The sequence below is a fragment of the Cupressus sempervirens genome, chromosome 3 (assembly GCF_028749045.1).
Source record: "Cupressus sempervirens isolate cs-2001-9-10 chromosome 3, ASM2874904v1, whole genome shotgun sequence".
Classification (NCBI taxonomy): domain Eukaryota; kingdom Viridiplantae; phylum Streptophyta; class Pinopsida; order Cupressales; family Cupressaceae; genus Cupressus; species Cupressus sempervirens.
Genome location: NC_143120.1, coordinates 626,159,157 through 626,172,817, shown reverse-complemented (window position 1 = coordinate 626,172,817; position 13,661 = coordinate 626,159,157). Strand labels below are relative to the sequence as shown.

The 13,661-nt window shown below is 33.4% G+C and overlaps 1 protein-coding gene across 1 annotated transcript; it reads left to right on the top strand.

Moving 5' to 3' along the window:
• Positions 1-5,346: 5,346 nt before the first annotated feature.
• On the top strand, positions 5,347-8,034 carry LOC149568237 (endoglucanase 1-like). Its single transcript, XM_089817533.1, has 8 exons — positions 5,347-5,484; positions 5,563-5,769; positions 5,994-6,194; positions 6,324-6,416; positions 6,514-6,679; positions 7,018-7,107; positions 7,225-7,391; positions 7,711-8,034. The coding sequence occupies exons 1-8, from the start codon at positions 5,437-5,439 to the stop codon at positions 8,032-8,034; spliced, it is 1,296 nt and encodes a 431-aa protein (XP_089673659.1). The 5' UTR covers positions 5,347-5,436.
• The last annotated feature ends 5,627 nt before the right edge of the window (positions 8,035-13,661 follow it).

Genomic DNA, 13,661 nt, shown 5'->3' with positions numbered 1-13,661 from the left:
AGTATTGACATAATACTCCAGCCCATGCTTACGGACTTGCTGCTACAATACTTTGTCCTTCAATCAGTCCACTACCTTCATAATACCATTCCCTCCAAGGGGCATAAGTGTCGGACAAGTAGTGAAGAAGATATGAGCAAAATACCAAATCTGCCTGTAGCTGGAAATGCAACTAAACTGCCTGATAATGAAGCTAATAACAAAGAATTCCAAAGGCCAAACCCCAAGGGAATGACGTCTAGAATGTTACAAGAGAGGATAGACATCTTCAAATGCCAAGAACAAAGCTGCAACTCACACACCAATTTCTTCTCATATTCAACCTGTCTAATGAAGCTACAAATGCTTCCTTTTATTCTATTCCCACGGGTCCGCTCAACTCATATGGGCAATGTGGGATAAAGATGTGTAATATAAAACATATATTAAAATACCCCTTATGTCTCCCTTGGCTACACATCACCATAAAATAAATATTAAAGTAACACTTTAATATTTTACAATTAAATTAGACGTTACTTTAATAAAACTTTAGCAATCGGACTCCGAATAATGCAAGTGATAGCTCATCGGAAAGCTCTCACCGAGGAGTATCGAATCCAATCACCAAATTCGACCTGCATTGTGTCCTGCCGACTTACTAAAAATAGTAAGTATGCCTGAAACTGAGTAAATCAACTTCGTTTTGGCCCAAACTGGAAATGACTAGGCCAAAACACTCCAAGATCCCATTAAACCCTTCGTTAGCCCTCGGGACCATGTAGAACAAGGCTAATGCACACACACTTGGTCAACTGCTAAAATGGGGACATTACATTGGGTCCACTATTAGGACTTCTGCTAAAATTGGAAATCCTAGATATACAAACCCCTTCTTTACAAAGATGTACTTCTTCAAATTAATAAACAATTTCTCTTCCATTAACTTTTCGAACACCCTAGGAATATTTATTATATGCTCCTCCAAGGCCTTGTTGAATATAAAAATATCATATCCAAATAAATAATGACAAATCTACGTAGAAATTATTTCAAAAGCTTAAATTCACAAATCAAATAATTGCGCTTGTTGTATTGGTTAGCCCAAAAGGCATGACTAACCATGCATACAAGCCCTAATTTCTCATGAAGGTTTTATTCCATTCATATCCTTCTCTAATTTAGATTTGGTGGTATCCACTCTTTAGATCTATCTTGATAGAATATACAAATTAGCTCAAACAATCCATAATATCATGTATTCTTGGCAAGGGAAATATGTACTTGATAGTGATTTTGTTGATAGATTGAAAATATGTACATATCCTCCATTCTCTATTTATCTTTGGTTCTTATATTCTTGGTACAACACATGGACTCAAAATCTCTCGAATCAACCCCTTTCGCAATAATTTTTGTACTTATCTTTTTAATTATTTACTTTTTACTTGAGTCAATTTGTGAGTTGCCTTATTTGAATAATTAGCTCCTAGAATCAAATCCAACTAATGACCTATCTTTCTTATAAGTTGTAACCCATTAGACACATTATTAAATACAAATTGTTAAAATCATCTAAAAAATTTGTAGCTTCTATAGGTGTATCTTTGACTTCCTCTTTACTAGAATTTGGAACTAAAGAAAAACACATATGCTGATTATACCTTATATAATCTTTCTTAAATTGTCAACTAAAAAAATTCTAGCATTGTTAGATATCTTCTCCTTAGTTTCCTCTAATGGCTTCATCTTGTGTTGAACTCAATCCTTTGTCAATGAATAACTATTTACATACCCATCATGAAATGTACGACAATAAAAATGCCAAGGTCTTTCTAATAGAAAATGACAAACATCCATAGGTATAATATCGCACAACACCTCATCATGGCAGTTTCCAAGCTTGAACTTACTAGACACTATTGATTGACCAAAGCCTTATGATCCTTTTGAAACCAAGCAATCTGGTAAGGATTCAAATGCTTCTTTCTTTCTAACTTTAACTTCTTAACCGTTTACCCATAGACAAGATTATATGTACTACCACTATTAAATAATAACATTACATACTTTACCACTACACTTGCACTTGGTGTGAAACAAGTTCTTACTTCATTCAGGTTCATTAGATTATTATTTGGAAAGACTCTTTTGGCTACTAGGAATTCTACTCTTTTATCATCTTTAAAATGTGATGACTTAGCATCTTCAACTACATGTGAAACTCATGCATTTATTTCCACTCTTCTATTGGTTCTCCCTTAATGTTGCTATGCCCATCTTCTTCATAATGGAAATATGTTCTACAAAAACCTCCTCTTCCTTGGCCTTTCCATCTTTCATTTCTTCTTTGATCCATATTATTCTAATCTTCCACTAGATCTACCACCATGGCCTCTTCCACCTTTCTTTCTTTCAACCTCTTTGTTCAATTTCTTTTCCACTCTTAAGGCATACTGGTACACCTCTTCAATATTAGTCATTCTAATCAGATTGAACTTCTCCTAAATACTTGGCCTCAACCCATGAAGGTAAAAAACAACTTGAATCTTCTTTTTAGCTTTTACATTACCTTTTTTGATGAGAACTTGATAGAACACTTCTATAAACTCCTAAATAATCTTCCTACTTTCTTCATTGCTTCCATTTTACTTAGAAAATTAAGCTCATAATCAACAAGAATAAATTGTCTTTTGAATTTCTCCACCATTTGATACCATTGTGTGATTTTCTCCTTTCCTCTTCTATAATTTCTCTCCAATAAAATCTTATACTACTAATTTTTTGCATGACCCTTCAATCTGGCCTTCACAAATTTGACCTTCTCAAGATCTTCAATATCTTCATACTCAAACTTTTATTCTTCCAGATCATTGATCTAGTGGATAAGTTCTTCTTGGTTAAGATTTCCCAAAAATGTGGGGATTTCAATCCTAGGTCTCTTTCCAATCCTCAAAATGGTCTTCAAAATCCTAGCTTCTACTAAATTTACTTTAGGTGCTTCTTTCTCTATATGCCCTTATTTTTCAAATTCCTCCCCACTTTCATCTCATTCTTCAATATTTATTCCCCTATGAATTTTCTCTTGCAATGCCTCAACTTGTCTATATAGGGCTCTAAAACCCTCTTTCATCACACCCTTTGCCTTTTCCACTACATTTCCTTTGTAGAGGCATTTTTGTGGTTATTTCTCAAACCCAAAATCATGATCCTAGTGTAAACTAGCTCACATTCAGTGATTTGTCTACAAACTCAGGAAATCCTTCCCTAATACCACTTGGTGAAAGATACTCCCCTTATTAACACAAACATGCATGACAAAATAGAGAAATAACATCAATTCGCAAGAATAAAAAATGAGATTCTTATTATCTGAGCCAATAAAATGCACTTACAATATCCATAAATAGAACATGCAAAGCTAGATGTGTATTTCCATACAATATTCTGTAGGCTGGAGACACCATATCATCTCCAGGATTCTCCTAGACAACCCTATGAGCCTTCTTTATAGAGGGATTTTTTCCACCCCCTAAGAAATTTCTAGAATTTTTAGCCCTAAAATTTAAGGTCGACCAACCCTAAGATATTATTATTCATATTTTATTAGAAGGAATTTTATTTTCTTTGATTTCAAGTAGCACAACTTATAAATACCTTAACTCATCACTAGTTTCTTTGATTGGCTATTATGATCCTCTTTTAGAAATGAAACGAAGTGTTTTATAGTGTTTGACTAGCACAATCTTCATTAAATTGAGGTTTGATCCCTTTTTTGAGCATCTAAATCCTTCAAAACTAAGTTCAAAGTTTTTATATCGTGCTAACAATACTAAAAAGTTTTAATAATGTCACAAATAGAATCGTTCTTGCAGTGAAACTTCACTAGGAGACTTATATATCGAGAACAAATCTCCAAGGAAGCAATCAAAATTTTTTGAGAGCTTGAATGACCAACTTACTAAAAATAGTAATCTTCTAGAAATAGAAACCATGCATTGAGATAAAGCCCTTATTGAAAAAGACAAAATATATAGAAATTTTTTTGGGCAATTCAAGATTGCCTTGACACCCATGATTTATTCTCTATCAGTCTATATTCCCAAAGTAGATTTATATCTTATCCCTCTTCCCATTTTTATATTGTATTATTCAAGAAGGATCATTAACCCCTTCAATCTTAGGTTCTACCTAAGCTTATTGGGGCATTTTCCTTTCAATGTACAATTTGAAAAGGAGAAGTAATCTACCCCTTTACATTTCTTCCCTTTTCTTATATTACAAATACCATTCATAGAGATTGTGGTGTTCGAGATATTAAGTACTAAACACCGAGAAAAGATACCAAAGGAGTTAGAATAGTCAACATACACAAACCCAACAAAAACTAATTAAAGAGTGAAGTTAAGATGAAGAAAAAACTATTCTAGAGCATATAACTCCACTTGCACACATGGCCACAATATCTAAAAGAACTACTCATTTGAAACATAGAAACTAGTCAATTATTCATTTTGTTTAGACATTTAAAAACACAAATACACATCAAATGTGAAGTACCTAATACATTATATTCTACTATTGAATGAAATGAAAGAATAATCCTAAATCATTAAAAAAAAAATCCATAAATGATGTAATGTTATTACTTATAGAATGAAAGGAAAATACTATCATCTATCTTAAATGCAAGTATAAATTAAATGGAAAAAACATACTCTCACATAAAAGAAAAATGCTATCACATATCTATTAGAGAGGAAATGTACTACTAAGAAAACAACAAAGTAAATATAACCATCATCAAAATAATACACTTATATTGGTGAAATTTAGATAATCAAAAGACTTTGTCTCAAATCCAAATTTGTTTTTGGATAATAAAAAAGCCAAAAATTCAGCCCGTACTAATAGACCACGTTCAGTTTAACATTGAGAGCATTCCTTCTTTTAAAATCTCCTACCTCACACCAAATATATTCTGAATGCTATTTGAAGGCTTATATTAATGAATGATGAACATAGCTGCATTGGTGGACTATAACTGGCCAATAGTTGCAACTAAATTGAGAAATAAATGGCGGTGAGAGTGCCCGCATCCTCAGCCTCCAAATTCTTTATTATGTGATGGAGAATGGAATGCCCAATTAATAGCATGTTTTTTTTCTATTTAAGGAGATTGGAATGCTATAAATATTGGGAAGGTAAAGGAGTGAAAGTAGACGAACAACAAGCAAAAAGTTGAGGAGGAGAGAAAGAGAAACAAGAGAGAGAATGAACATGGAAAATGGTGGCAAGAAAACTCTGATGGTTCTTAGCTTAATATTAGTAGTATGTTGGCGTGGAGGAAAAGGAAAGAGAGTAGAGGCAGTTGAGCTTGACTATAAAAATGCTCTCACCAAATCCATTCTCTTTTTTGAAGGCCAAAGATCTGGAAAACTTCCTTCCAACCAGAGAATGGCATGGAGGGGTGCTTCTGCTCTTTCAGATGGATCTGATGCAAATGTAAATACATTTTTAAGTCGACATAATTTATTAAGTTAGTTTTAAACATCATAAACTAAATTTTGACTTATTTTTCAGGTGGATTTGAGTGGAGGATATTATGATGCAGGAGACAATGTGAAATTTGGGCTGCCAATGGCATTCACCATCACCATGTTATCACGGAGTGTTGTGGAGTTTGGGGACTCGATGGGTGATGACCTTAAGCATGCACATGAGGCCATTCGGTGGGGTACTGATTATTTGCTTAAGGCCACTAGTACACCAGGAGTTATATATGTACAGGTGAATAATGAGAAAATACCTAGAAATATGGATACTCTTGAAGTTATGGTTTTATTGTGTTGGGCAAGTTTTCTGTTTGAGCTTTTTTGATATGTGATGGTTTAAACATCATTTATTAAAGTTTGATTTTTAGATTAAAAGTGTTAAATAGTCAAAGTTTTTTCTTAATGTGTAATGTTTAAGAATGCTAAAATATTATGTTTATTTTCCCTATATGATTGCAGGTGGGAGAGCCAAACGGTGATCACAGCTGTTGGGAGAGACCAGAGGACATGGACACACCTCGTAATGTATACAAAATCGACAGTGAACACCCTGGTTCAGATGTTGCTGCTGAAACTGCTGCAGCTCTTGCAGCTGCCTCCGTGGTCTTTAAGACTACAGATGCTTCTTATTCTCAGACTCTTTTGACAAGGGCAAAGCAGGTCAAATATATCAGGGAAACTTAACAAAGAGATTAAGAAAAATTAGTATAGATATCTTAAATATTTTGACATATAAATAGTAATTAAAATTAATCAAAATTTAAAGATTTTGTATTATTGTTGTTGTAGGTGTTTGATTTTGCAAACAAGTATAAAGGTTCATACAGTGATTCCCTCTCTTCAGCCGTTTGTCCATTTTATTGCTCATATTCAGGGTACCAAGTAAGTAGAAAACTTGCAACTTGATTCTTTTAAGATTGTGGTGTTTGGATGTGTAGAGAAACAATGAAATGGAATGGAATATAATTGATGTATTCAGGACGAGTTATTGTGGGGAGCAAGCTGGTTGCAAAGAGCTACAGAGGATGGTTCATATGCCAATTATATAGTATCAAATGCCCAGTCTCTTGGCCTCTCCAATTCAGACAATGTTCTTAGTTGGGATGAAAAGCACGGCGGAGCCAGACTTCTCTTAGCTAGTGTAAGTTATCCGTAGCCATTAATATATATAGTTATCCGTAGCCATTAATATATATATTTGAAATACGTTTATCTAATAAGTTTTAGACATATAAATATGTTATATACGTATATCTAAACAAATGTTAAATGACAAATGTCTTAAATGAATTTAATCATTATAAGATTTAAAATAAAATAAGAGTTATAATATTAATATATTGACACTATTATATTTCACTATTAATTGTTTTGATAAAATATTTTTGAACATTAGTTAATAAATATAGAATAATAAAACTGATAGCTCAATATAACAAATCAAAACAGCAGTATGTTTGACTTCATTCGTGTAAACAGTGAGCACTCTCAAACAAGGTGAATTCCTTGAAGCAATTCAGATATCTGGGTGACAATGTCGTTTGCTCTATTCAGTCAGCAAAATTCACGCCAGGTTACACAAGTTTTTTTTCTATTTCTTTTTCTTATTTGCAGTCTTGATAATTTAATTCTACTGCCTCCTTTCTTTTTTTAGTTGTTCTAGAGATTGATGTGTCTGTGCATGTTGCAGGTGGTCTTTTTCATGGTGACAATGATCAAAGCAACATGCAATACGTTACTACCACTACTTTCCTCCTCTTCACTTATGCCAAATACCTGAGCACTTCCAACCAGGTGGCAAAGTGTGGAAACAACCAATTCACAGCAGATTCCATTAGAAGTCTTGCAAAGAAACAGGTATTTCATGATATATAGTTTTTGATTCAATTATACTGTAAAACTTATTTAGCATTAACATTTTAGATCATAATCTTCTAACTTTTTACTATTACGACAATAAATAACTCTCTATTATTATAACATGACATGTTATATAGTTTTTAATCAACTGTCAAAAACGTGTTTAGTATTAACATTTTAGATCATATTCTTCTAACTCTCTACTATTATGCCAATAGATCACCAATAAGATGACATTAATAGAAAAAGAAAGAAAAAACATTAGTTTTAATTGTTCTAAAATGTATATCTTTACATCATTAAACTACTTATTCAGGTTGACTACATATTGGGAGAGAACCCACTTGGAATGTCATACATGGTGGGTTATGGCAAAAAGTTTCCACAGCATATTCATCATAGGGGGGCTTCTTTGCCTTCAGAATCAAAGCAACCAGGCAAGATAGGGTGCAATGATGGGTTTAGTGAAGGACTGAAGAATGGGGGCCCTGACCCAAATGTTCTAGTTGGGGCAGTTGTGGGAGGTCCCGACTTCAATGACCAGTTCAAAGATGATAGAAATGACTACGCACACTCAGAACCCACTACTTGCATAAATGCTCCTCTCGTTGGCTGCCTTGCTGCTTTGGCTCAATCTTAGTCAGCCATTTTCACACTTTTACTTTCTATTCATGTGCCTCTTGGCACCTGCGACCAGTGCAATATGAAACTGAAAAATTGCACTTGTGTTGTGAATAAAACTTTGGAAACGAAGATGGTTATTTTCATTTTCTTTTGTGATAAAGAGGACACAAACGAGGTCCTCAATTGTAGTGTGATTGAAGCTTTCTAATCCAATCTACTTTTTTATTGAATATTTTTACATATGAAATCTTTCATGTGCATATTAATTCATTAATGTTTAAAATTATATTTATAGCAATTAAATAATTTAAAATTCTACAACTTGGTAGAATGTATATTACTAAGTATATTTAATTGGTTGTGAACCATTATCTATTAAAGTATTTTTTATTTTTTATTTTTATTTTTTTTATTTTATGGAGGTCATCCACAAATAAGTTTTAGGTATTCCACTTGAAATCTCTTCGGCTAAGAGTCAAGGACTAAGGAGCATCCACGCTGTCAAATTTGGGCACGATCCCGACCTCATCTCCCTTATGATGTCTTATTAAAATATTTTTAACTGTTTATTTGAAGGATAAAATAAAGTATAAAATGTGTGTATCAACTAAAAAATCCAAGGTAATGTAATTTGGTGAGATTCATATTATTGTTGTGAATTTTGGTAAAGGATTGGTTGGTTTGGCAAAAAGAGGGGTAAAATTTTATTAAGACAGGTTTGTTGTCAATGATTATATTTGACTAAATTACAATATATGAGACTTTTTGGCTTTCTATTTAGACAACAAAATAATGAATAAAATAAAAATTACATATATAGATCAAATATTATTTAAAATATAAATCTATGTTTAGTGCGATCCATATTATTTGATTTATGTGTGGTGATTAAGATATCCATTTATTTACTATTAATTATTTTAATTATTTATAATTTTAATTATTTTAAAAATATATTTGAATAAAAATAACTTTAAACTTAATAAATAATCTATTTGAAAATAATTTAATCTCATCAAATCATGTAATATATTAATCATATTGTAATGTCACCAATGTATTGCATATTTTTAATATCTTAGTCTTAAAATCAAATATGACAAGTTTAAGGTTGGAAACATCTAAATTTTATTTCTAGGTTAATTGAATATCTTATTAAAAAGAAAAACTACTAATATATAATATTTATATTTGTAGAGGTAAAACATTCTATTGTTATGTTGTTTGCAATTGTATTTTATGTTCATTTCATTAATTGGTCTTTATATAATAACAAGATCATAAGTATCATGTTATTACATTAAGTTCAACTCATGGCAAAATCCCAATCCATGGGTAAGCACACCATGATGATGTGAAAAAAGAGAGTATAAGTGGCCACTTTTTTTGAAAATCAAGTAAACCTAATCTTGAAAGAGTCATTTGAGGGTCATGCGCTCAAAATAAAAATGTGTAAAACACAAAAATTGTAGCAGTGTTGCAAGTCTTTTAAAAAATAGATAAGATTAAGATGGTCAAACCTCGCGCGCAAGGAAAAATGTTCTTATTTCTTGTTGAAAAAGCATAAAAAACAACTTTATATTTAGTATTGTTTAAAACCCTTTAGTAGGATGAGAGGTAAGAGTGAGATCTAGAAGTTGTTTATTTTTTCATAATTTTTTGACAAATAGTTTTATTTCTATAAATTTTTGAAGCGACACCATCCTGAAATTTTACACCTTTTCATGTACTGGACATAACTTGCATCAAAATAATCTAAAATCAATGTTCTTTTAAAAAAAGTATATAGAATCAAGTGTCTAACAATAATATGTAATTTATTATTTATTTGGTTAAGTAGATAAAACAAATGGTAGACATATGGGTATGTGTAGGATCATCGTGTGCCAAAAAGTGGCGATATGAAAAATATGTAGTTTTGAAATGTATGAAGTGTTTCAAAACCCACTTTGACTTTTTTCCCACCCATCCTAGTACCAAACCAAAAAGTAATACCTTACCTTATCAGGTACCTGATTTGAGAATGGTTACTTGATTTCAATACAAGTACCCGATCTATGTGCCCAAATTATGGTGCTAGATTCAAATGTAAAGGGACTGAGGACCAATTTTTAAATTAAATATTGAATTTTTTTTGCCAAATTCAAAGGGGAGGACCAATTTTTAAGTTATATAGTCCTAGTATAATATAGCTATAGTATAATGGGAGAAGGGGGAGTTATCATATATAGTTACTAAAATATATTATATAGTATTAAACTATTATAATTATTGATTATTGTATAATTATTGTATATATAATTAGTATTTATTATATATTAAATAAATAAATAAATATCATAATTATATATATATATATATATATATATATATATATTAGTAACCTAAGTTAATAAACTATATGACGATGTATGTTCCTAGGGGTCCCCCTATGGACATACATGTGTTCCAATGGTTTGAAAGGGGTCATGGGATATCGTATGACCCCTTTCGACCCATTATATGACAACATATGTTCCTAGGGGTCCTAGGATCCCTAGGGACATACATATTGTGTTTATATGAGAAGAAATGGGTCATAGAGTATCCTATGACATCTTTTGACCCATTACATGATAAAATATGTTCTTAGGGGTCCTAGGACCCCTACAAACATAAATGTTGTGTTCAGGTGGGTCAAAAGGGATCATAAAGTATCCTATGACCCCTTTAACCCATTGTATGACAACATATGTTCCCAAGGGTCATAGACCCCTAGGAACATATGTTTTCATGCACCAGGTTGAAATGGATCATAATGTATTCAATGACTCCTTTTGACCCATTGGAACACAACATGTATGACCCTAAGGGTCTTAAGACCCTTAAGAACATATGTTGTTGTGTAATGGGTCATATTCTCTTGATGCATTAGAACACAACATGTATGACCATAAGTGTCCTAGGACCCCTAAAAACATATGTTGTCATGTAATAGGTTGAAAGGGGTTGTATGATACCCTATGAACCCTTTCTACCCATTAAAATAAAAGAGGTATGTCCCTAGGGGTCCTATGAACCCTAGGCACATATATTGTCATGCAATGGGTCCAAAGGGGTCATAGGATATCCTAGGACCCCTTTCCACCTATAAGAACTTAACATGTATGTCCCTATGGGTCCTAGAACATATGTTGTCATGTATTTGATTGAAAAGGTCATAGGTTATCTTTTTAAACCATTTGAACACAACATGCTTGTCCCTAAGGGTCCTATGACCCATAGAAACATATTTTGTCATGTAATGGATCCAAAGGAGTCACAATATATCCTTTAATCCCATTAGACCCATTAGAACACAACATGTATGTCCCTAGGGGTCATAGGACCCCTATGGATATATTTTCATGTAATGAGTCAAAAGGTGTCACGGGATACCCTATGACCCCTTTCTACCCATTCAAATACAACATACATGTCCCGAGAAGTCTTAGGACACCTAGAAACATACGTTGTCATGTAATGGGTTGAAAGGGGTTATAGGGTATCATATGACCCCTTTTGACCCATTAGACCACAACATGCATGTCCCTAGGAGTCCTAGGACCATAGGGATATACATTATGTATTTTAAAGGGTCAAAAGAGAAATGGTAACATAAGATCATAGGGGTCCTAGAACCACTAAGAACACATATCATGTGTTTACATGAGTTGAAAGGGGTCATAGAGTACCTTATAACCCCTTTCGACCCATTCTATAACAATGTATGTTCCTAGGGGTCCTAGGACCCCTAGAGACATTAATCATGTGTTTGAATGGGTTGAAAGGGGTTATAGGGTAGCCTATGACCCCTTTTGAGCCATTAAATGACAACATATGTTCCTAAGGGTCCTATGAGCCTTACAAACATATATCATGTGATTGAATGAACCAAAAGGGGTCATAGGGGTCATAGAGTATCTTATGACCCCTTTTGAGACATTTCATGACAACATATGTCCTTAGGGGGGCCTATTTCATTTGTTTGAATGGGTCAAAAGGGGTCATAAGATAACCTATGACCATTTTCAATGTATTTCATGGTAACATATGTCCCTAGAGGTCCTATAACCACTAGGGTCCTATTTTATTTGTTTGATTGGGTTCAAAGGGATCATAGGATAAATTATGACCCCTTTTGATGCATTTCATAAAGACATATGTCCCATAGGATAACCTATGACTAAGATTTTAAAATATTTCATGAGAACATATGCCCCTAGGGGTCCTAGGACCCTTAGAGACATATTCTAAGTGTTCATATGTGTTGAAAGGGGTCACATGATAACCTATGACCCCTTTTGATACATTTCATAACAAAATATGTCCCTAGGGGTCCTAAGACCCATAAGGACATATTATAATTATTTATATGGGTCGAAAGGGGTCATATGATAACCTATGACTATTTTCAAAATTTTTTATGACAATATATTCATTTGTTTGAATGGGTCGAAAGAGGCCATAAGATAGTCTATGATCCCTTTCAACATATTTTATGATAACATACGTCTCTAGGGGCATAGGACCCCTAGAGATCTATTTGATTTGTTTGAATGGGTCAAAAGGGATTTATGACCCTTTTTGACACATATTATGAGAATATATGTTCTTAGGTGTCCCAAGATCGCTATGGACATATTATAATTGTTCATATATGTAGAAAGGAGTCATAGGATAACCCATGACCACTTTCAACAAATTTCATGACAAAAAATGTCCCTAAGGGTCATAGGACCACTACGGACCTAATTCATTTATTCAAATGGGTCGAAAGGGGTCATAGAATAACCAATGAACCCTTTTGATGCATTTCATGACAACATGTCCCTAGGGGTTCTAGGACCGCTAGGGACCTATTTAATTTGTTCAAATGGGTGAAAAGGGATCATAGGGTATGCTATGACCCATCTCAACACATTATATGACAACATATGTTTGTAGGGGCCCTAGGACCCCTAGGGATATATTTTATTGGTTTGAATTGGTCGAAAGGGGTCATAGAATAATCTATGACCCCTTTTGCTGCATTTCATGACAATATATGACTATAGGGGTCCTAGGACCCTTAGGGAACTATTTCATTTGTTTAAATGGGTCAAAAGGGGCCATAGAATAACTTATGACCTATTTCAACACATTTCATGACAACATATGTCCCTAGGGGTCCTAAGACCCTTAAGGACATATTATAATTGTTCATATGGGTCGAAAGGGGTCATAAGCTAACCTATGCTAACTTTTGACACATTTCATGACAACATGTCCCTATGGGTCGTAGGACCCCTAGGAACCTAATTCATTTGTTTGAATGGGTTTAAGGGGTCTTTTGATATGTCCCTAGGGGTCCTAAGACCCTTAGGGACCTATTTTATTTGTTCGATTGGGTTAAAAGGGAACATGGGATAACCTATGACCCCTTTTGAAAAATTTCATGACAACATATGTCCATAGGGGTCCTAGGATCCCTAGGGACCTATTTGATTTGTTCAAATAGGTCGAAAGGGATTGTAGGATAACCTATGACCCCTTTTAATACATTTTATGATAACATATGTCCCTAGGAGCCCTAGGACCCCAAGGGACCTTTTTTTTTGTTTGAATTTGTTGAAAGGGGTCATA

Coding starts and splice junctions, on each gene's coding strand:
- LOC149568237 (XM_089817533.1), top strand. CDS start 5,437: ATGGCATGGAGGGGTGCTTCTGCTCTTTCAGATGGATCTGATGCAAAT. Junction 5,770..5,993: donor CAGGAGTTATATATGTACAG/GTGAATAATGAG, acceptor ATATGATTGCAG/GTGGGAGAGCCAAACGGTGA. Junction 7,392..7,710: donor GAAGTCTTGCAAAGAAACAG/GTATTTCATGAT, acceptor CTACTTATTCAG/GTTGACTACATATTGGGAGA.